The sequence below is a fragment of the Porites lutea genome, chromosome 12 (genome assembly GCF_958299795.1).
Source record: "Porites lutea chromosome 12, jaPorLute2.1, whole genome shotgun sequence".
Classification (NCBI taxonomy): domain Eukaryota; kingdom Metazoa; phylum Cnidaria; class Anthozoa; order Scleractinia; family Poritidae; genus Porites; species Porites lutea.
In genome coordinates, this window is record NC_133212.1 from 16,819,960 (window position 1) to 16,843,491 (window position 23,532).

A 23,532-nucleotide genomic window follows, 5' to 3' on the forward strand; every position below is an offset into this window, starting at 1 on the left:
CTATTAAGCTAGCTTCAAGCTAGGGTTTGAAACCAGCTGCAGAAGCGAGTTTAAACATGTGTACATGTAATAAAGCCTACTCCTTCTGATTATTTACAGAAAACCTGTACTAAGAAATATAAAAGGAAATGGCTAAAAAAAAGTTCATCTACTTTTAAAGCCAATTATTTCATCACTTGAAAATTTAAAAACAACTTCTCAATGAAAACAAGCTGTGGCATTATAAAGGCACAATAAAGACTGAACAGCTTCTCCTTACTTTAATTGCCTGGTCATGTTACAGAATCTATCTTTTTTTGGCGATCAACACAAACGTCGTAAAGAAACCCTTCAAACATACAGCTAATACCGGCCTAAGGTAACCTTGTTATGTCTATGCCAGCATAACTTACCGCTTCGTCGTTGATACATTGTAAAAACCGCCATACGCTTGCATCAGCAAACTTGCATACAATTGTGTCAGATGTCGCGTGACGCTCTTTTCTCGAGATCACTTAACTCGGCGACACGGCCGCTTGTATTCCTGGACCGATCAAAAGTATGAAAATCGGAATCCGTCGGTGATCGGACCATAAAAATTTTTTTTCACGACCCTCTTCCTCGTGAAATGAAAGCGAAAGGTGTTTTCGTGCGTCAGGCGTTTGGTTTAAGTAGGACAGCTTCTGACCGTTACATGGATATACTTTTGGACAAGATTTCGCATACTGCGGGCTCATGTGGGATAGTGTGATTTTTGGCGGTAATAACAGACAATCGTTCAAATGTTTATTGTTTAGCTATTAACAGAGCTCTACTTTCCCGGGAAATTGTAGCTTTTATGCAATGAAATACTTCAAAGGACCTCGACGGAAAGTTAGGAAAAGCACAAGTCATATCGCCGCCAGTAGCAGTCACAGTGTCGCTCGGGAAACCGTAAGCTATCTCATCGCTTCTCGCATGCTATGGACGTGTCCCAACTACCTTTTTGCCTGAGACTGTTTTTACACCGAGGTAAACCCCAGGAATTATGTTTAGGCAGTTTAAACATATTTCTGTCCATAGTGGAAGAGCTACAGTCTCAGAAAAAACCGGTTGGGACACTTCGACCTAGTCTCCCTCCCTTGGATGTCACGCAACGTTCTCTTGGGGGTGCGTTGCGTGACATCCGAGAAACGGCTACGAGGGAGACTAAATTCAACAACCGTTTTTTTTTTTTTTTTTTTTTTTAATACTGGCCCGTCTCCTCATCCTCCCATTTTGAATAATTTTGATACTTGATAAATCAACTGTATAAGTCGATTATTTTGAATGCTACAATGTAATTAAGAAACGCTACGCGTAACAACAATAAAAGCAGCGGCAACACAACAGGAAACTTGCTAGTTGTCTGTTTTCAGTTAACTAATCTGGCTCTGTGATTGGCTAGACATTTAAAAAAGCTGTATAAATCATAGTAAAATATTGCAAAAACACCTTCTAAGACTCCACATAAGGAATTTAGCTATCATTCCTATATGTCACAATAATTTCAAGGGAATTGTATGTGCAGAACCATAGAAAAGGCCTGTCTTGACCTTTTCATTGAGTTTCCACCATCTTGGATTCTTGTGTCCATCTGAAAATAGTGCTTGTTCTTAATCTTTTTCTTGTAATAATATTAGGCATCTTTTTTTTTCTAAAAATGGATAGTACTTCAGTCTGTTATTTTTACTCTGAGTGAGGTTTTAGTGATCCACATGCATGGGTTAAGTGTCATCCACAACAACTATTGCGGTAAAGCACAAAGCACACAACACAGCTGACAACAGTCGAAAGACGAAATTTGCTACGAGTATTGGGAATTCAAGGGATTAATTATCATGGATGCAAAACTGTTTCAAATAGATCAATTTTGTAATTGATTATTTCTCGAGCCAACTCTAGCAAGCAAGGTCAATGATTTGGAATACTCAGACGTCTCCAGTGGCTTTTTTCTTGATCACAACCTCGTTCCCAGGGTTCTCTCCTACCCGCCCTACGGAGCGGGTAGGAGAGAACCCTGGGAACGAGGTTGTCTTGATCACAGGGGTTTCCAATTTGCGGACGAAAATCGTCTGTCAACTGGAAAAGTGGAAATGTTCCGCAATCCTAAGAAAAATGATTTTGGCTTTACAAGGAAATATCTCCAATAAAGTTTTTGGCTGCAGCACAGTGTCATAACATTGGAATTTTCGAATTACGGGAGTTTCAATTGACTCAATAAAGTTTTTGTTTATGAATGCTACAATTTCTTTTCTTTTGTTTGGTTGACTGTTCAGAGTCTGTAACTGCCACTTGGTTTGGCCTACACACATGCACTACTCCCTCACAGATTTTCTCTTAGTTCAAAGACAGTAATTCATTGACTTGAATGTTTTTTTCCTTCTTCTTCTCTTAGTTCAAAGACGGTAATTCATTGACTTGAGTTTTTTTTCTCCTTCTTCTTTATCTACCTTTACATCCGGGAAAGAAATCATTTGGAATAAATTTGAAGAACAAATAATAACAATTTTTACAGAATTTGGCATAACCAGTTGTGTAGTGAAATATTGGCTGTTTTGTCAGACTCCAGAGTATGTCAGAAATTTTAAGTTCAAGACTTCATTGTGCTTTTATTTACGATACATTCATACACATAACCTATAAGAAAAATATAACTGCATGGCAGGAGATTAGGCAAGCTCTGTTGAGCTTTTTATGCTAAGGAAAGGAAATGCATGTGAACCTTGATGTTATGAATCTCACAGTGAAGTGCTTTAATGGTATAGCAATTGTTTTATTTTCACTCAGTTATACATGGAATAATAGTGTAAATATACATATGAACAGATAACTTCAAGGCTTTATCAGTGTCTTCTAAGAAGAAGTTGCAGCTTAATACAGATCTGTTGTAAAAAAAACAAACAAACAAATAAACAAAAATGGGAATTGTTATGGATTGTTACCATTTCAGTCAAGGTGTCGACTTAAAATGGTGTCCCTTTAATACAGTTTTCATGCAAAATAATAATTTATTTATTTATTTATTTTTATCCAGGAAGATGCAAGTACTAGCCAACAGACTGCTGAGTTGCCAAAGAAAAAGAAAACACCAATGACAAGATCTAGAGATTCTCAGAAAAAAGAGGCTGATGAAAATGTGACAAGCAGATCAAGGAAAAGAAAAGCACCTCCTGCTGAAAACAAATTTGGTCATAAAACTAGCAAAAGTGCTGTAATCGGAAGAAAAAATAAGTCAAAGAGGAAAGAATTAGAAACTAAACAAGATGAATCTACTTCCTCAATGGAAACTACTGATAAACGTATTAATCAGCCATTAGTAGATCACAGTGAGGACTTATCAGCCTGTGAATTAGATGGGAACGTTAACTTGTCAGACAATGGAGATTCCACATTTCTGCATGATGCTGATGTCCAGCAGAGTGATCGTGATTTCCTGCAGCAACAGATCAGAGTACTGAAGACTCCATTTGAGTTAGAGGTGGATTGCACAGCTTTATCTAAGATTAGAGGTCAGTAATCTGTTAATAATGTCTCAGGACTTTATAATAATTAGATATTATCAACATTATTGACTTAAGGACCTGAACCCTGAATTGGTAGTACCTTGTAGCTGACAACTGTTTTATAATTGTTGATAATTCTCTTTCTTTAGAAAACGATCCAAAGCATATTCCTTTAGAGGTTATTCACAGGGCTCTGAAGAAAGGTAAAAAAATCAAGAATTTTTTTTTGCCAGTTTTCTTTTTAGATTACTGATAAAGGTTTTTAAAACTCCCTTTGAAAATGTAATAAAAATTAATATTACATTTTCACAGGGAGTTAAATAGAATTATAATATATTATGTTGTTATTATATTATTGTATTAATTATTCTATTATTAATCAAATTACATACTGTTATTAATATTAATCCCCTGTGTAGTTTAAGTTGGGCTGAGGAAAAAGCTTTTTAAATTTTTCAGTGGAACCATTTTCCTTACTAAGTTATGTAAGTTTGTGTTTCAACAACCAGAGAAGAGCTGCAAATAACTTTTTTTCTCTTGAAAGGAAATATGGGCCGGTTGCAATGCAGGTTACATGTCCTACTAAGATGTACACTATCTTGGTCAGACATCACCAGAAAAAGGTTGAACTTTATATATTTAAAATTACCGAACTACCGATGGATAAAAAGAAGAGATTTTATCATGCCAAAAATCTTTGGACATAATGTCCGAACGTTTGTGGGATTTCATCGGACACCAGCAAATGCCAGTTGGTCAATTTCCAATGTCCTTCTGTTATTTGCAGTCCTGATGTTGGTGTTGTACAGAAGCTCTTAATGAGATTCAGGTGAAAATATTGATTCAATCTACTTTGGCTGTCAATTTGTCTCCTAGTCATAATCATTATTCATATTGATGTATTTTGAATCATTTTATGATAAGGATACAAAGGACCTTCAATGACGAAGTTTTCCATGATCATGAATAATTAATTAGAGCTTAGGAGGAGACAACAAATAATTTAACCTGAATTTTATTTTGAACTATACAACATTAATTTATTGTTAGTTTCAAAATGTAGTGATGCTACAGTGCACAGCTATTGTATTTATTTCTTTATGTTTTTTTTTTCCAGTCAACCATAAAAATGAGGATGAACTAATGCGAAGTTTCAACCGAACTGCACAGAGAAAAATACTTAGTAGGTTACAACAAACAAGGCCTGAACAAACTGATCCAGAGTCCAACATGTTAAATGAGCAGCTACAAGCAAGGTTATTGTTTTGTCCATTACATAATGGTGGAAAAAATTAATGTTATTTGCCACTACTACTGCTACTACCACTACCACTACCACTACCACTTCCACTACCACTGATAATAATAATAATAATAATAATAATAATAAAACCTGTAAATTTGTTTACTGACAAAGCACTTAAGAGTTCCAAGAACTCATTTAAACATGTCCTGGTGTTCCAGAACAAATCGTAACTTGAAAGTGTTGCTTTTTGAGGAGAAGGGAATTTGGACTACATGAGTAAAACCTCTCGGACCAAGGGAGAGAACCTGCACAAACTGACAATTCTGTTTTAGTTGTATGTTGTTTAATGCATGGCAACATTTACAAAATTACTTTTTTCTTTGTTTTGAGGTACATGAGACTTTCATATTCAGCAGCACTTATGAATCATGTGTTGTTGTTTATTTATTGCATATATTATGTAAATAAATTTTGTTTTGATCAATAAATTCACATTTTAGTTTTCTTCTACCCAGTTTTCATGAAATTAAAGGAAGAGTTGCTGACCTGGAAAAGTTGCATAATGATGTTAAACAAAAGCACTTTGAACATAAGGTATGTTTTGGTAAACTGTATTAACTTTTACAGTTTTTAAAAGAAATTGCAATTACTTGTGTGCAAATCTAAACGGTAAAACAGGCAACAAGAATGTGTAACTTGTTATGCAACGTTGCAGCAAAACAAGTTAAATAGTGATGTTGTGCATTGTACTACCCAGGGTTTATTCTAGGGCGCGGCCTTGCTGGATTTCCGCAATTTAGAAAAAATGCCGCATAAAATTTACATGCCACATCAAATGAGGCGCAAACCCTGACTACCCACATGTGAATCAGTACATTTTGTGCTTTTTACTAGCCCGAGGCAAACTTGTTATGCAACAGGTGACATAACTCCCCATCTCTCCTCCCCAGAGGACTCTTTGTGTCGCAGGGAGGCTGGGGAGAAAGAAAAAGAAAGCATGCGGGGCACAATGGGAAGGGGAAAGACAGAAGAGAACCTCTGCCATATTGGCCATTGTGGAGTTGCGTAGTGAACTGGGGCGAGTTTCAAATTTAAACTAATCGATAAACTGACACCACCTTATAGAAGATCATGTTGAGATTGGTTATTTGACCAAGTTTGGTGCTTTAAAGTTCATCACGGATCAAGTTATGACTCTTGAAACATGGTTTAAGATCCATACAATGTCTGTAAGTAGTAGCTAGATGCATGACGAATTTTACAGTTTAACAAAAAAACTGAAAAGTATTTTAAAGAGTTTATATGGTTTGGGGGGAAGTGGTCACAAAATTACAGACGTTTGCGTGGATCTTTAACCACGTTTCAAGAGTCATAACTTGATCCCCATTCAACTTTAGAGCACCAAACTTGGTCAAATAACCAATCTCAACATGACCTTTTATATGGTGGTGTCAGTTTATCGATTTGTTTACATTTGAAACTCACCCCAGTTCCCTATGCAACTCTGAAATGGCCAATACAATGTGCGTCTGGCGGGATTTGCTGTCTGTGGTTTTGGCTTGACCCACACAACTATTGGAACGATTCTGAGGGCTTTTGTTAAGATAATGGTATAAAAGGGTGGTATACGAAATGGGCCATTTCCGAGTTCCTCCGAGCCTCTGTATCAAAACGAGGTTAAGTGCCCAGCCTTTGATATGGAAATGATTTTTCATTCTCATGCAAATAAAACTCATTTTCACACGAAAGGTTATGCACTTGGCCTCATTTTCAAAGTGAGGGTTTTTGGAACGCAGAAGTGTCTGATTTGACGAAGTTTCGATCCTGTTTCACGGAGGGCGGAGGATTTTTTTTGGGGGGGGAACACTTGATTTTTAGGAGAATAAAGGGGGGAGGTCAGTCGTAACCGAGAACCCAAAAGGGCGGATCACTGAAAACTTTGGAAGGACTCAGAGAGGGGACCACTCAAATTTGCTTGGAAAATGAAGACATGGGGGAGGATCGCGAAAGTCACCAAAAGTTATTAGGGGGGATCACTTCAGTGAAGTAACATTCAAAGGGGGGATCGGCTAAATTTCACCTTGTTTAGCTCCAAATCCTCCCCTCCCCCCCAAGCGATAAATAATGACCGGTCCCTAAGGTGAGGCTCAAAGCCGGTGAATTACACAGACTTCAAAACGATAGTAGCCTGAAGCTGCAAGAATAGCCTTTTTTTGATTTATTTTGTGTGTGTGTGTGTGTGTGTGGTAAAACGTACAACATAGCTTTTCAACTAGTTTTGCAGCAATGTTGCAATTAAACAATGTGCGCGTCTTTGTTGCCCGTTTTACCGTAGCTTAATGCCCTGGCCAAATAGTAGACTACACTGCGGCGTCTCGCCTTTTTCAGTTCGCGTGGGGTAATTTTCAAGCGCGCTCGCGTTTCACTCGCTCTCCTATCCCTGAGGAAAAAAGGGGACTACTCGTAGTCTTACCAAATAGCGACAATACCACTGTCTATACCGTTTTCTTTTGATCTTCAGTGCTACAGTGTAACTCTCTCCACGCATTTCCTTAAAGAAATGGTTGACAGAATTTGTTTAAAGATTAAAGTATTTTTCCTTAGGTGAACATCTCGTTATTTCTTATAACCTTTTGTCTTGATTAGGTATTGATGTTGTAAGGAGAAAATATATGTTTGTCAGTTACTATCAGGGCTCAAAGGGTTAATGCGCTTAGGGACTTTAAGTAAGTTTGAATTGTGGTTGGTTCAGAATGTAGGTATCTTGGTGTCACAACTGGAAGCAGCCAGTGAGGAATTTAACAGCAAAAAGTTAATGGAGGAAATCAAAAGGACAAATACAGTTAATAAGGGTTTGTGGAAAAACTGCTTGTTATCTATTAGCCTGTAAGCAAGCTTTCTATTTTGAGTGGTTAACGAAGCTAGCCGCGCGAGAACACGCAAGCGAGACTCTCGCGTCCTCTCTCGTGTGGCGATTGCGCGTGACTTCTCACGATATCTCCCTAATGGGGAGCGTGCTCGAAGGCTAATTTTCCGTTAGATACCTTCTGACTACTTAACCCTTTCACCTCTGGGAATTTCGCCGAAAAACGCGTTTTGAAGCTAGCCGAGCAATTTTTGGTCAAAGTCTGGCTATAAAGATGTAGATCTAGATCCTTCGCGGCATTCTGATCCAGATGCAAAATATTAGCTTGCGAAGAAAGCAAAATTTCGAGTCTTGACGTTTTCTTTTCTCTTTCTCTCCTCACCACCAGTCTACTGTCGCTTTTCTTGCTGGGAATTTTCGTGCAGCAGTACCTTTTTTTTTTGCCTTTTCCCCCGGCCTCCTTGACTGAATCGCTCTCATCCTGGTATGATCACCCTGCACAGATTAGTTTCCCATGTAAATGGTAAACAATCTCTTATTCATTCCTATTTCCAATATGAGGGTGTCGAAATATGAATTGGCACTAAGTTAACGTAAAAACTTCCGATTAGAAGCCCTGGGATTATACAACTTCGTAAGGGGTTTTAGGAGGATCTATAAATGGAGGGGGATTAACAGTGGGAGGAGGGGCGCTTATAATCGGAAGCTTTACCGGTAGTCTGTCAGAATGGCCTACCATCCATTTGGGGGGTGGGGGTGGGGGAGAAAAGGACCTGTCAAAAGGACCTGTCATGTGGCGAAGACGGGGGGAACGTTTAAAAATGGGAATAGGAATTAACCACTCTAGGGAAGAAGCAGTTGTTTTGAGCTAGTCGTGAATTAAAGTAAAGGCGACGACGGCAGCAACGAGAACGTAGGTTTAGATTACCGAAACGAAAACTTAGTTAACACGTTTTATCACACGTTTTTGTACATTTCTTGGCCGACGTCGCATGACCACGGCCTACGTAGTAATTTCACGTTTTGTGGAAGACGTGAACACGTGACAAATCTCTTCTTCTTCCTTTCTTTTTTTTTTTTTTTAACTTAGAATTTAACTCTAAAAAAATTCACTAGTATTTGACAAATTGAAAGACATGGAAGAAGACCAGTGAAGTTTGAAACAGCGTAAATTCACTTTCTTAGAGACGTTTCGCCACCGTTATCGTCGTCGCTTGGTTTCCTCACGCGATTTAAAATTCGCGGATCAAGTTAGGTTTCTGGGAAACTGCCCACCTACCCCTCCCCTAACCCAACATTAATACTTACTTCTCACTTAGGGCAAAATTTTGGGTTAGGGGAGGGGTAGGTGGGCAGTTTCCCAGAAACCTAAATTGATTCAAATTTGCCTCCATATACTACGGTTTACTTATTTATTTATTTATTTATTTATTTATTCACTTATTTATTTATTTATTTATTTATTTATTCATTCATTATCACTTTATTCTTTTTTCGTCAGTAGTCAACGCTGGATTAAGTCTCAGTGATGCTCCAGTGACACATCAGCAATTAGTGGAGATACTTTTTAAAGATTAAAGACCGATAAGTTGTTGAGTGCTGTGACTGGCGCTTCCATCATCTTTAACATGAAGTTAGTTTCGTATATCGAATGGCCTTGAAGAGAAAGCAAAGAGTATTATTGTATATTTTTGCATAAGGCCTATACAATCTGCTGGTGTGTATAGTTGAAGAAAGGACTTTTTTCAGTTTCAGACTTAAACATTACTAAACTGTACAGTTTCAGTGCTTAAGTATTGTCTTTTAGAAAGTAAAGGGCTACAGTTTGATCTTAAAAATAAACTTCCGTAGTCGCTCTGACTCGTAAATCAACTGGTTTAAGCCTTTCACTGCCAGAGTGTTTGATGGAATTTTGTAAGGTGACTCTAACTTTTGAGTATATGGACGAAATCCTATGATGTGACCATTCACATAAAAGCTCTCTGCCAGTACTTCCACATGATGCTATTTGTTTGTCAAAATTTTAGAAAATGAAATTCGCAAATGTGGTCGAAATTTGGCTTTGGCCACATTTGGCAGTGAAAGGGTTAAAAGCGCATTCAATATGGCAAACGTGCGGCTCCCTAATAGAAGAACAATCCCCATTTGCTTCGTTATCTTAGATATTAGGACCTCCTGAAACAATTCTCTCAACTATGGACTTCTAATTTAAGGCTTCACAGCAAATGCCATTTTTGCGTTCGACGTTAAGAGAACGCAACCTAAGCTCAATGTGCGAGAAGCCTGACAACGAATGTTTAGCATAGAAGCTCTACGCGTTTTATATAGTTTGAGTCAAGTAACGGATACCGAAATATGCCACTCTTTCGCAGAGCCTTTTGCTTATTTAGGTTGATTTTTGATCGAGCGCCTGGGAGAAAATAATTATAATGACTGTTGTTTAGAAATACTACGGGGAATAATTCGGCTCATCCCCATAGTTCGCTGAATAGCATAAACTTCACAACTTTGGTAACAAAATGAATCATCTGCAACCACAATTCCAAAGGTAGCCATTCGAACGCAATTTAGAAATTTCCACACTCTCTCATATGACTGCTATTCAATAACAACACTTTTAATCTATTAAGTAGCTGGAATTAGTCTTGCCTTAAATAAAATAATTAAAAAATATTTAGATCGTATAAAAATAGATACAAAATGAATGCACTACGTTTAACTTATTCTCATCGTATCTGATGGTAAATCAAAGGTTCTACATAAACATGCCTCAACATAACATTAAATAAAATGGTTCACCTTTCAAAAATGATACGCAAATATATGTTTTAAGGAGGAAAATAAATCTGGATAGCGGACGTTGTATTTTTTGTTTGTCTGTTTGTTTGTTGTTTGTGTGTATATAAAGGACATGAAACCCTGCATTTGGAGCCCCAGAGGAGTATAGTATAAGATGCATCACTATGTAGTCTCACCAGTTTTCTTTCATTGTTCAGTTGCAAGTTCAGACAATTTGAAATATCTTGTCTGATAGATTATAACCTAGACAAACAAACAGGCCCAAGGTTTCAGTAAAATATTCATAATATATATTCTTGCTGTACAATTAACAACTTTTGACGGTTTTCAAGTTTCGAACATTTGGGAGTGCTAGCCCTTATTTTACTGCCTTACAATATATCAATAACCTTGAAACTAAAAGGTCATATAAAAGGAAGGTTAATCTCAAGAATATTAATTTTTTTAAAAAATCTATCGAGCGGTTTAGAAATTATTCGCTAATTTGTTAAAGTAGACCAAAATGTTCAAAAAAAAGCTAACAAGAGCGCCTCGATACATAGTAATCAAATCATTCTTTCTAGCAAACGGCTGGAGCTATCTCCCTGATCTTTCACTCACGTTTTTAAAAAGATTGAAACTACTATGAGGTGAAATTGCATGTCAAAAGCTTTTCGTTTTCTACAGATAACAGCCGAACACCAAGATTGTCCATTTTTTACAGTATTTCTAACGACAAAATCTTTATCCCAAAATATCTCGATAACGCTCTTACACATTTCGCTTAAACTTCACGAACATCGATACTGCTATTGGAGGAAAAAGCTCCCGTGAATGATTTTCGAAGAACAGTTCCCAGTGCCGAGATATACTGCTGCAAGTAAAATAGGTAGTAACGTCATTTCGTTGCTATGACAACTCTGAGGCCGTTGCAACCCTGATCATAACAAATTTTCATCTTCATCTAATACAACTGTGATGGCAATTTTTCCAAAACTTTGTTTATGGCGACGTAGTTTATGCTCAAACTTGGGAGGAATTGACCCTGAAAAACTGTATCGAGCCACCTTAACTATATGAGACAGTTAGTAAACATATTGTGTGATATAACTTGTACACAGTCTATTCGGCTGCCTTTACTCAAACGTGTACTTACTAAAACATAACAGTGATTTTATTTATAAATGCAGTTTTGCTTCGGATTTTTTAAATATATTTTTCGACATTTTAATTTTTTAATTAGTTTTTTTTTTTTGACAATACCTTTGTATAATATGGATTCAGAGAAACGCCGTAGGGTATCCTATTAGTATTTAGATGCTGGTACAGGATAACCTTAACTTACAGTTATTACGCTAGGTTTGTCACATAACAGGGTGAACAACCTGCGTCTATATTTTGAAAACAAACTTTCTCATTTCTTCTTGCCTCCAACAGTAAATAAATGGATTCAGAAGCGAATTCAAAATAGCAAACGTGCGGGACCATTGAAAGGTAATGGCTGACTCTTTTTGTCCTCCTATCTTTGAGAAGAACATTGAAACTGGAGTTGAAATAACCAAGGGCGCGAAACAAAGACTACCTATACAGTTGTCTTCAGCGCTTTGTTATATTTGAGGAATCTTTCTGCTTCTCCGTGCGGCATCTGTTGAGTTTTCATCATCTTCAGATGGCGCCGTGTTTCGAGGTTAAAAACGAGAAATGCAAAGGCAACGAAAACGACGCTAGAACTCAGGGCTACAGTGATGGAAATGAACGAAATAATCTCTGTATGTTCAAAAAATTAAAAACCGTCAGAAGCGAGACAGACTATCCAGCACGAGATTACTGCTGCCTTATTGTTTTGTCTAGTAACAATATATGGGTGTTGCATGGTAAATTTAATCGCTACTAGTCTTTCGCCAGTTACAAGCATGAGATGAAGACAGGAACAAACGGAGAGGACGCGAATTGCAGAGCTATGAATCACTCGTGGTGGATTGGAATTGCCTATGAGTACACCAGTCAATTTAAATGTTTTCCAGAGAATAAACGCCGGCTGTGCGATTAGACTGGTTAACTCGTAAGTTGCGGCTATAGACAGTCCAGTAAGATGTTGCTTTTGGTCTGAAGTCTTCGTCTCCTTTTTACAGCCAACATCACCATCACATCGGTGAGGAGAATTGCGAAGGGACAAGCGATGCTGTGAATAATCAAGTTGGTTACCTCAGTTGCTTCAACTAGGGGAATTAATGTCATCTCTTCTTTAGAGGCGTTGTCTCTGGCAGTGTCTCTAGGCATCCCAATCAAGTTTTTGGACTTTCAGCCTCTAAGTTTAGCCAATCTTAAGGCTCTGGCAGCCAGTTTTATCTGCTTCGCCTAAGGTTCACAGCTCGTTGTTGCCTCCTTACCACGCTCCATTCAAATCTTTAGTGTTTAGGACGTTCTTTAATAGGGACCTTAAGATCCGAGGACGGCGAAGGCGGAGAAAACGTCGCTGAAAAAGTGAATTCGCGTTCTTTCAATCTTCATAGCGATTACTCCAAGTCACTAACTTTGTCAAATGTTGGGGAACCCTCCTAAAGTTGAATTCCTAAGAACCATATTCAAGTTCAGAAAGAGAGAGGAAATTTCGTCGTCGCTTGTGTACGTCCTCTTTACATCGGGAAATTAGGCATTTTCACGTCGTAGTCGTGCAGTGACGGCAAAGAAATGTACAAAAAAGTGTGATGCACGTGCAAAATAGTTGTTTTGCTGATTAAACCTATTGCTTTTGTGGCGTTCCCGTTGCTGTCGCCGTCGTCGGATCTTAAGGTCCCTAATAAGCAACGACGGCGGCAACTTTTTTTAATCTTGGCGGCTGGATTACCCTAGCCAGTTAATCAAAAATGATATAAGAGAATAATGAAAATACCGTTTTTATAAGAAACCTTGTCATGTATTCTACGGTAGCTGTAGTTTTTAACGTTTGCACGTGGCCTGTAGCCAGCTGATTGTAACCTGTGACCGTGAGGTTGGCTTGGCCATCTTGAAGGACGTTTTAAACGACTTACCCAACCAGTAAGTTTTCGCTGTTGCCGACACGAATTTGCAGTGCTTGCGTGCAGAAGGTAATGTGCTTTTTAACAAAATTATGTTTTCCATGTTAATATTACCATACTATTAAAAAACGTAATTGCGGCTTATAAAAAAAATAATGATTTTTAAAAGAACTATTTTCCTCATAATGAAAGTAATGGAAGTAATGGAACCAATGGACATTCGTATAAAAGCCTGCGAACGGCAGGCGTTTCTCCTCGCTCATCGACATAGAAATGAAAAAAAAAATTAAAAGGTGAATCGTCGTAATTTTTTCAAACGATCGCTGAAACGAACGAAGATTAACCCGGAACGCGTAGCTGAGCTATAAGTAGGATTTAGCGTCATTTTATTACACTCTGACTTTTTTATTCCTCTGCAAATTCAATAGGAGCATTTATTACCCAAGTAACATCTCTCATTTCCATTCACTGGTACCGCTTACATTAACGTTGAAACTCCTATTTTACAATTAGCTGGTCTCCTAGTCCTATTTTACCTAAAGCTTTGGCAACATTTTCATATTTACATCATCAGACTTATCCTCGTGTACCTGCTGTCATTGAACGGTTTTTTATTTTGTTACTCGACGGGATGAACGACCAATGTGGTTTTAAATATATATTGTCTCAGTGGTTTTTGCCGCCAACAGTACAACAGTGGATTCAGAAGAGAATTTGACATGACAATCGTGCGAATCCACGCGAACAGCAGAGCAACCTCTTTTCGGTCGGTTATTTTAAATGTTAACCCAACAGCAACAGCGGGTGTCAAACACAGCACTAATGCACCGACTATATATATAGCTGTCTTCAGCGCTTTGTTCTCTTTAGCGAATCTTTCTGCTTCTTCTTGAGGCATCTGCTGACCTTTGATCAATTTTTGATATCTTCGTACTTCAAAATACAAAGCAACGTATGCAGAGGTAACGAAAACGATACAAGATCCTATCACTAGAAGAGAGAAAAAGACCGAAGCATCCACTGTCGATTTAAAAGATTTGAGGACCTGAGAAATGACAGAAACGATCCAACATGAGGTAACTGCTATCGCAATATTTTTTGTTGTAACAATATGTATGTAGTGCATGGTAAATTTGATCGCTACGAGCCGCTCGCCAGTTACTAACATAAGATGAAGACACGAACACACAGAAAGGACCCCTATTGCGTTCACGTGGACCATGTGTGCTGCACTGTACACGATCACACCAGTCATTTCGAATGTTCTCCACAGAATAAACGCTGGCTGCGTTATGAGACCAGTTAAGGCGTCAGTTGCGGCTAGACAGGCAAGCAAGATGTTGCTGTTGGTCTGAAGTCTTCGCCTTCTTTTCACAGCCATTATCACCATCAAGTTAAGTACAACTGTGAATGGACAGCTGATGCTGTTAACGATTAAAATGATGATATCACTTGCTTCAACTTGGTAATTTCTTATCTTTTCTTTTATGGTGGCGTTTGAAAGAGGGCTAGTCATGATTGAAGTCTTCGACCAGAGAGACTTGCTAATTTGAGGCGCTTCAGAAAAATCTCTTCAACTGTTCCTCAAAATTCAAATCTAGAATTCTCAATTTAACCGATGCCTTTATAACAGAGCATGTGTACTCCTGGTAAAATGTTCCACACTTTCTTTTATCTAGATCGGAAAGCAGCCGCTATTCAAACAAAGCCGCACTTTTATCTGGAATTAGTCTTGCCTTGAGTAGTGTGATTAAAAAGACAATATGAATCGTATGGAAAGTACAAAAATAAAAGCATGATGACGACATTACTTAAATTTATACTTATCGGCTTCATATACTGAAACAAAGGTTTCACATAAACAAGGTTTCATGATTTAGACCCTCTTTCATCATAAAATTAAATAAAATGGTTTACCGTCCAAAAGTATATATGTTATAGCGTGTGGCCAAGTCTTCAGCACTATAAACGCTAAAGGCAACGCTTTCAGAAAGACGCATAAAGTAAGCGATTTACTGATTATCACCCACACGTTAAAGAGATCCGTTAAGGGACAAGAGGCTGTAACAATTAAGTTCAATATAACAAGGAGTCGGAATCGCAAGCGGAGTCTTAAAAGCGCTTATCGCATTGTGAAAATCGTAGTCTTAAACGCGACGGAATAAGACTCGGAAGAATCAGAATTGAACGGTTTCATTTTCTTCTGACTCCCCTTCTGACTACGTCCTTTACGATCTGGTGAAAACCAGATTGTCGGAGTTGGAAGCAGAAGCAGAAGGATAAACCAATCACAATGCATGTTCCCACGCTTTTCTGATTGGTTTAGTTCTTCCGCTTCTGTTTGTGACTCCGACGACCCAGTTTTCAATTGATCGTAAACGACGGAGTCGTGAGCGGAATCAGAACGCTGTTTTTACTAGATCGTAAAGTTCCCTGACGCTTCTGATTACGACTCCGATTCCGTCGCTAGGAGTGAAAACTAGCCTTTAACCAGGGAAATTATTAGGTTCTCTCTTCTCATTATGTCAAATTAAAACCTATGTGCCACATTTCTCCTTTCAATTGCGAACCTTGCGAATGCCTTCCTGGGATCCATGCGTGCCTATTAAATTTCTATATTTGGCCTTTTTTCACTTGTCTATTTTCTGTCACAGTGTTATTGCAATTTCGTTTAACACTTTACAAATTGCACCTTTAAGTTGATTCTGGAAAAAAAATCGTAGTAAGCTCTCCACTATACACATAGATCTACAGATTTTTTCTTTTTTTTTTCTTTTGTTGCTTATAGACACAGGCCGTATTTTTATTAGGCATACAAACTTGATCTAAGGTTAAACCTGCTTCGCTTGAGCTCCAATGTTTTACGTGGGCATTGAAGTTATTAGAGGCTTTCTTGCTTTCTTTTTCCTATTACTCATGCTTTCTCTATCTCTTTCTTTCTTTTACTGCAATGGCCCATTTTACAGTTACAGATAGAAACGAGGCTGAATGCTAACTTTTCTCTGGACTTTCTTGAGTCCTTGTCAAGTTTGTAGAATTTAAACCAGTGGGTTTTAAAGCTTGTCTGAGACGCTTTGGCAAACAGCAATTTATTTGTTTCCCCAAAGTTCACGATGCCTTCTAATCACACGTTTTATAACAAACTCTTGACCAAGAGTTCTCAGTCACCTGTGTTGTGGATCGATTTGCAGTTCTGTGGTTTGGGCTAAACCAGGCAACTATTTGAACGATTCTGAAGGCTGTTGTGAAGATAATGGTATAAAAGGGTGGTATACGCAATGGGCCATTTCTGAGTTCCCCCTGGCCTCTGTATCAAAACGAGGTTAAGTGTTCAGCCTTCGATAATTAAATGATTTTTCGTTCTCATGCAAATAAAACTCATCTTCACAAGAAAGGTTGTGCCCTTGGCCTCAGTTTTAAATTGGGGGTTTTTTTGACAGAATTTGTTTAAAGATTAAAGTAATTTTCCTTAGGTGATCATTTCATTAATTCTTATAACCTTTTGTCTTGATTAGGTACTGCTATTGTAAGTAGAAAATATATTTTTGTCAGTTACTCTCAGGGTTCAAAGGGTTAATTCGCTTAGGGACCTTAAGTAAGTTTGAATTGTTGTTTGTTCAGAATGTAGGTATCTTGCTGTCACAACTGGAAGCAGCCAGTAAGGAATTTAACAGCAAAAAGTTAATGGAGGAAATCAAAAGGACAAATACAGTTAATAAGGGTTTGTGGAAAAACTGCTTGTTATCCTTTAGCCTGGTCGCAAGCTCTCTATTTTGAGTGGTGAACGAAGCTAACCGCGCGAGAACATGCAAGCGAGAGTCTTGCGTCTTCTCTCGTGTGGCAATCGCGCGTGACTTCTCACGATATCTCCCAAATGGAGAGCGTGCTTGAAGGCTAATTTTCCATTAGATACCCTCTGACTACTTAACCCTTTCGCCTCTGGGAATTTCGCCGAAAAAAAAATCTCGTTTTGAAGCTAGCTGAGCCGTTTTTGGTCACTGTCTGGCTCTGAAGATGTAGATCTAGATCAGTCGCGGCATTCGAATCCAGATGCAAAATATTAGCTTGCGAAGATCGGGCATGCGAAGAAAGAAAAATTTCGAGTCTTGACTTTTTCTTTTCGCTTTCTCTCCTCCCCACCAGTCTACTTTCACTTTTCTTGCTGGGAATTTTTGGGTCAGCGTTACACTGTTTTTTTTTTTTTGCCTTTTTCCCTGGCCTCCGTGACTGAATCTGCTCATCATGCTCATTATGGTATGATCACCCTGCACAGATTAGTTGACAAAGTTGTTCTTGACCGTTGAAACTAATGACGTCACAAGCGGCAGAGGGGACTTGGATCCGCACAGGCGGTTACGGTCAATTCAAGGACGAAGGGGTTAGCTAAGTCATAACAATCCTAAATAAGGTATTCCACTTTTTCAGTATGTCTCCCTTCCCCACCCTCCCTCCCCCGAAGGTAATTTTTAGAAGGTTGAGAATCAAACCTGTTGGAGCCTTGGATTTGGACTCATATTTAGGGCATTGGAATCACTATTTAACCGTTCTTAGGTAGTCTACCAGTTTGCTATTTTATCCCATAATGGGTCAAGTTTGCATTTTTTTAGGTTTCTGGGAAACTGCCCACCTACCCCTCCCCAAAGCATGGATAATAGAAAGACTGGAGTCTTTCTATTATCCATGCCCAAAGTCAACATTAACACTTACTTTTCACTTAGGGCAAAATGTTGGGTTAGGGGAGGGGTAGGTGGGCAGTTTCCTAGAAACCTAAATTGATGCAAATTTGCCTGCATGTACTACGGTTTACTTATTTATATATTTGTTTATTTATTTATTTATTTATTTATTCATTATCAATTTATTCTTCTTTCTTTGATTCAGTAGTCAACGCTGGATTAAGTCTCAGTGATGCTCCAGTGGCACATCAGCAATTGGTGGAGATACTTTTTAAAGATTAAAGACTGATAACTTGTTGAGTGCAGTGACTGGCACTTCAAATGTCTTTAACATGAAGTTAGTTTCGTATATCGAATGGGCTTGAAGAGAAAGCAAGGAATATTATTGTATATTTTTACATAAGGCCTATACAATCTGCTGGTGTGTATAGTTAAAAAAAGAGGACTTTTTTTAGCTTCAGACTTAAACATTACTAAACTGTACAGTTTCAATGCTAGTATTGTCATTCAGAAGGTAAAGGGCTACAGTTTGATCTTAAAAATAAACTTCAAAAGTCGCTCTGACTAGTATATCAACTGGTTTAAAAGCGAATTCAATATGGCAAACGTGCGACTCCGTAATAGAAGAATGATCCCCATTCGCTTTGTTATCTTAGATATTAGGACCTCTTTGAACAATTCTCTCAACTAGTGCTTACAGCAAATGCCATTTTCGCGTTCGACGTTAAGAGAACGCAACCTAAACTCATCGTGCGAGAAGCCTGACAACAAATGTTTAGCATAGAAACTCTATTTTATATAGTTTGAGTCAAGTAACGGATACTGAAATATGCCACTCTTTCGCAGAGCCTTTTGTTTATTTAGGATGATTTTTGATCGAGCGTTTCGGAGAAAATAATTATAATGACTATTGTTTAGAAATGCTACGGGGAATAATTCGGTTAATTAAGAACTAGCTGAAAACACTGTTGGCTTGCAGAAAATTAATGCTGTTTTGTGTTCAGTTCGTTAAGGGAATAAAAATATTTTACATCATCGTTAAATACCAGGAACGCTGAAATTCTTGTATTTCCCTCGTGTTATATTTATTTAAAAAGGTACAAAAGCATTGAAGATACTGCGCTGATAATTTGTTCTTGATACAAAAAGAAAGGAAGAAATAAAGAAATGAAAAACGTTGCTCTGTCCAAGCCATATTCCTGATTTGACTCATCCCCATAGTTCGCTGAATAGCATAAACTTCTCAACTTTGATAACAAAATGAATCATCTGCAACCATTATTCCAAAGGTAACCATTCGAACGCAATTTAGAAATTTCCACGCTCTCTCATATGGCTGCTATTGAATAACAACACTTTTAATCTATTAAGTAGCTGGAATTAGTCTTGCCTTAAATAAAATAATTAAAAAATATTTAAATCGTATAAAAATAGATAGAAAATGAATGCACTACGTTTAACTTATTCTCATCGTATCTGATGGTAAATCAAAGGTTCTACGTAAACATGCTTTAACATAACATTAAATAAAATGGTTCACCTTTCAAAAATGATACGCAAATATATGTTTTAAGGAGAAAAATAAATCTGGATAGCAGACGTTGTATTTTTTGTTTGTCTGTTTGTTTGTTGTTTGTGTGTATATAAAGGACATGAAACCCTGCATTTGGAGCCCCAGAGGAGTATAGTATAAGATGCATGATTATGTAGTCTTCCAATTTTCTTTCATTATTCTGTTGCAAGTTCAGACAATTTGAAATATCTTGTCTGATAGATTATAACCCAGACAAACGAACAGGCTTGAGGTTTTAGTAAGATATTCACAATAATATGTATTCTTTCTGTACAATTAACAATTTTTGACGGTTTTCAAGTTTCGAACATTTGGGGGCGCTACTCAGTAAAAACACCTAGTGGTACACCCTTTTTAAAGAATTATCTTTATTAACTATATAAGACAGTAAGCATATTGTGTGATATAAGTTGTATACAGTCCATTCGGCTGCATTTACTCAAACGTGTAACTGTTAAAACATAACAGGGATTTTATATATAAATTTAACTTTGCTTCGGATTTTTTTAAATACGTTTTTCTTAATTTTATTTTATTTTTATGAATTTTTGTTTTTTTTCACTGATTAACCTATGCGCCCAATGACAATACTTTTGTATAATATGGATTTAGAGAAACGCCGTTTGGGATATCCTTAACTTAGTTATTATGCTAAGTTTGTCACATAATGGGCTGAACAACCTGCGTTTTTGTTTTGAAAACAAATTTTCTCATTTCTTCCTGCCTCCAACAGTAAACAGGGGCACCCAACGTCAATTTTCGAAAAATATCTGTTCGGAAGACGCTTTGAGATCTAGAATTTTCGGAACATTTGTTGTAAAATTTCTTGCTTGCCTGCCTCTCCTAGGATTTTTGAATATCTAGAAAATGGTATAATTCGCCATTTTTAAGGGATTTTTACCCGAAAAAGGTCACCTAGAATTTTGGGAAGCCTTCTTTCTGGCTGAAATTTTCGAAAAGGTAAGTTTTGATGATTTTCGGATCACTAGACTTTCAGCTAGGAAATCCGAACAGATGAAGAATTTTAGGGGATAAAAATATGCCTATATCTACCGTTTATTAAATACTAAAATACGTTTAACAATGCTATGTTTTAGTGGTTTTGAGCTATATTCTCGTTGGGTGCCCCTGAGTAAATAAATGGATTCAGAAGCGAATTCAAAATAGCAAACGAGCGGGACCTTTGAAAGGCAATAGCTGACTCTTTTTGTCTCCCTATCTTTGAGAAGAACATTGAAACTCAGTTGAAATAACCGAGGGCGCAAAACACACGACTAAAGCAAAGACTTCATATACAGTTGTCTTCAGCGCTTTGTTGTCTTTGAGGAATCTTTCTGCTTCTCCTTGCGGCAATGAAATAAAGCGGTAAGGATTTCAAAAACAAAAAACAGGAACGCTCTTAAAAGCGTTGAGTCGAGCTTGCTTGGAGATCAAAAGAAATGAGGAGGCGATCAATTATACACAAAACAGGATTTCACTGCGAGACTCTAAAACTGACTACCCTTCTGACTACGTCCTTTACGATCTAGTGAAGACCAGATTGTCGGAGCTGGAAGCAGAAGTAGAAGGATAAACCAATCACAATGCATGTTCTCACGCTTTGCGATTGGTTTAGTTCTTCCGCTTCTGTTTGTGACTCCGACGACCCAGTTTTCAATTGATCGTAAACGACGGAGTCGTGAGCGGAATCAGAACGCTGTTTTTACTAGATCGTAAAGTTCCCTGACGCTTCTGCCGATTACGACCGCTCCGATTCCGTCGCTAGGAGTGAAAACTAGCCTTTAACCAGGGAAATTATTAGGCCCTCTCTTCTCATTATGTGGAATTAAAACCTATGTGCTACATTTCTCCTTTCAATTGGGAACCTTGCGAATGCCTTCCTGGGATCCATGCGTGCCTATTAAATTTCTATATTTGGCCTTTTTTCACTTGTCTATTTTCTGTCACAGCGTTATTGCAATTTCGTTTAACACTTTACAAATTGCACCTGTAAGTTGATTCTGAAAAAAAAAAATCGTAGTAAGCTCTCCACTGTACACGTCTACAGAAATTTTTGTTTCCCTTTTTTGCTAACAGACACAGGCCGTATTTTTATTAGGCATACAAACTTGATCTAAGGTTAAACCTGCTTCGCTTGAGCTCCAATGTTTTACGTGGGCATTGAAGTTATTAGAGGCTTTCTTGCTTTCTTTTTCCTATTACTCATGCTTTCTCTATCTCTTTCTTTCTTTTACTGCAATGGCCCATTTTACAGTTACAGATAGAAACGAGGCTGAGTGCTAACTTTTCTCTGGACTTTCTTGTAGGCATCCTTCTCAAGTTTGTAGAATTTAACCCAGTGGGTTTTAAAGCTTGTCTGAGACGCTTTGGCAAACAGCAATTCATTTGTTTCCCCAAAGTTCACGATGCCTTCTAATCACACGTTTTATAACAAACTCTTGACCAAGAGATCTCAGTCACCTGTGTTGTGAATCAATTTTACCACGCTTCATTGAAATCCATTATATCTATTTAAAAACCACTTTTTATCCTTGCGACTGGATTAGCCTATGAGCTAGTTAAAACGATATATGAAAATAATGAGAATAGTAAAAGGAACCTTGCCTCATTTCTATGGTCATCTGGGAGCTTTATTAGTTTTTAATGTTTGCACGAAGCCCCGTATTTTAACATGTGAAGTTAACAATGTTCCTATACGTTTACCCTACATATACCAAGATATACCAGTTCTGAGGTTGGCTTGGCCATCTTGAAAAAGGTTAAACAAATGACTCCACCAGCAAATTTTAGCTGTTAACATCAATTTTCAGGGCTTAATTACTGAGAAGGTAATGTGCCGCTATTAACAAATGTTCATCAGGTTATCACGGTAATTAAAAACTTGCGGCTGACTGGGAAACAAAGAATAATCAGGTCACGGTAAATAAAAAAGCTAGAAATGATTTAGATACAAAGAAGGGTCGATTTTTAAAGCGTAGAATTCATAAAATGTGACAAGATCAGGTGTGGTCAAAGTTGGTTCTCGAAATAGCTTTTGCAATACTGTCGGGGTATTTTATGGTCATGCAAATAAAGCTCTTTGTTGTTGTTGTAATGCGAATATGATTTGATGAACTACAGGAAAAAGGCTTTGGTGTCTGATCAAATAAGCACGTTTAATTTTTTGATAGGACAATCACATGACGTTTGGAGGTCCTATAGCTTAACACTGAACGTTTCAAAGATAGCTTTTTTAATAGATTAATTTTTAAATATAATCTAGCTGTGTAAATACCCCATATGTATCTTTAATCAATTTAATCTTTTTTATTCGTCTTAATCATTGCAATTTTTTTTTCTATCAATATATATTTTTACTGTAACATCAGATATGTAATTTTATCGAATGCTTTTTAATAAAGACGTTATTATTATTATTATTATTATTATTATTATTATTATTATTATTATTATTATTATTATTATTATTATTATTATTATTATTTTTGGCCCGAGTAACATCATTTGCGAGGGTGCAAATGATACGGGGACACAAATCAACTATATGCGACGAAAGTCATGTGATTGTCATTATTATTTCATAAGGAAAGATTGTTTAACATGAAATCATGTTGCGGGCTGCAATGCAAATTCCATTTACAGTTCGCACTTTGCCGTTTGGCCCACGAAAAGTTAGAGAGCGTTTTAGAGAGGGCAATTTGTCATTTGGCCGCGTGTAGTGATAATAATGCGAGCTATCATTCTTGCGAGTGTAGAAGTACCCAATGGCAGAATTACAAACTCGATTCTACATCAACAATAACAAGAAAGATAATAACAACAAAGATTAACATTAAAATCTTAATTTTTTTCAAGGTTTGATTTGCCATT

The 23,532-nt window shown here is 37.4% G+C and overlaps 1 protein-coding gene across 1 annotated transcript; it reads left to right on the forward strand.

Annotated features, from left to right (window-relative positions):
• Nucleotides 1–789: 789 nt before the first annotated feature.
• Nucleotides 790–10,378, forward strand: LOC140921512 (uncharacterized). Its single transcript, XM_073371513.1, has 7 exons — nucleotides 790–912; nucleotides 3,035–3,509; nucleotides 3,653–3,706; nucleotides 4,621–4,759; nucleotides 5,265–5,343; nucleotides 7,502–7,601; nucleotides 9,117–10,378. The coding sequence occupies exons 1-7, from the start codon at nucleotides 823–825 to the stop codon at nucleotides 9,191–9,193; spliced, it is 1,014 nt and encodes a 337-aa protein (XP_073227614.1). The 5' UTR covers nucleotides 790–822; the 3' UTR covers nucleotides 9,194–10,378.
• The last annotated feature ends 13,154 nt before the right edge of the window (nucleotides 10,379–23,532 follow it).

Bases quoted from the DNA above. Each gene is read 5' to 3' on its own strand.
- LOC140921512 (XM_073371513.1), top strand. From the start codon at position 823: ATGAAATACTTCAAAGGACCTCGACGGAAAGTTAGGAAAAGCACAAGT. The intron at 5,344-7,501 runs GTATGTTTTGGT...TGGTTGGTTCAG, and splicing joins AAAAGCACTTTGAACATAAG to AATGTAGGTATCTTGGTGTC. The intron at 7,602-9,116 runs GTTTGTGGAAAA...TTTTTTCGTCAG, and splicing joins GACAAATACAGTTAATAAGG to TAGTCAACGCTGGATTAAGT.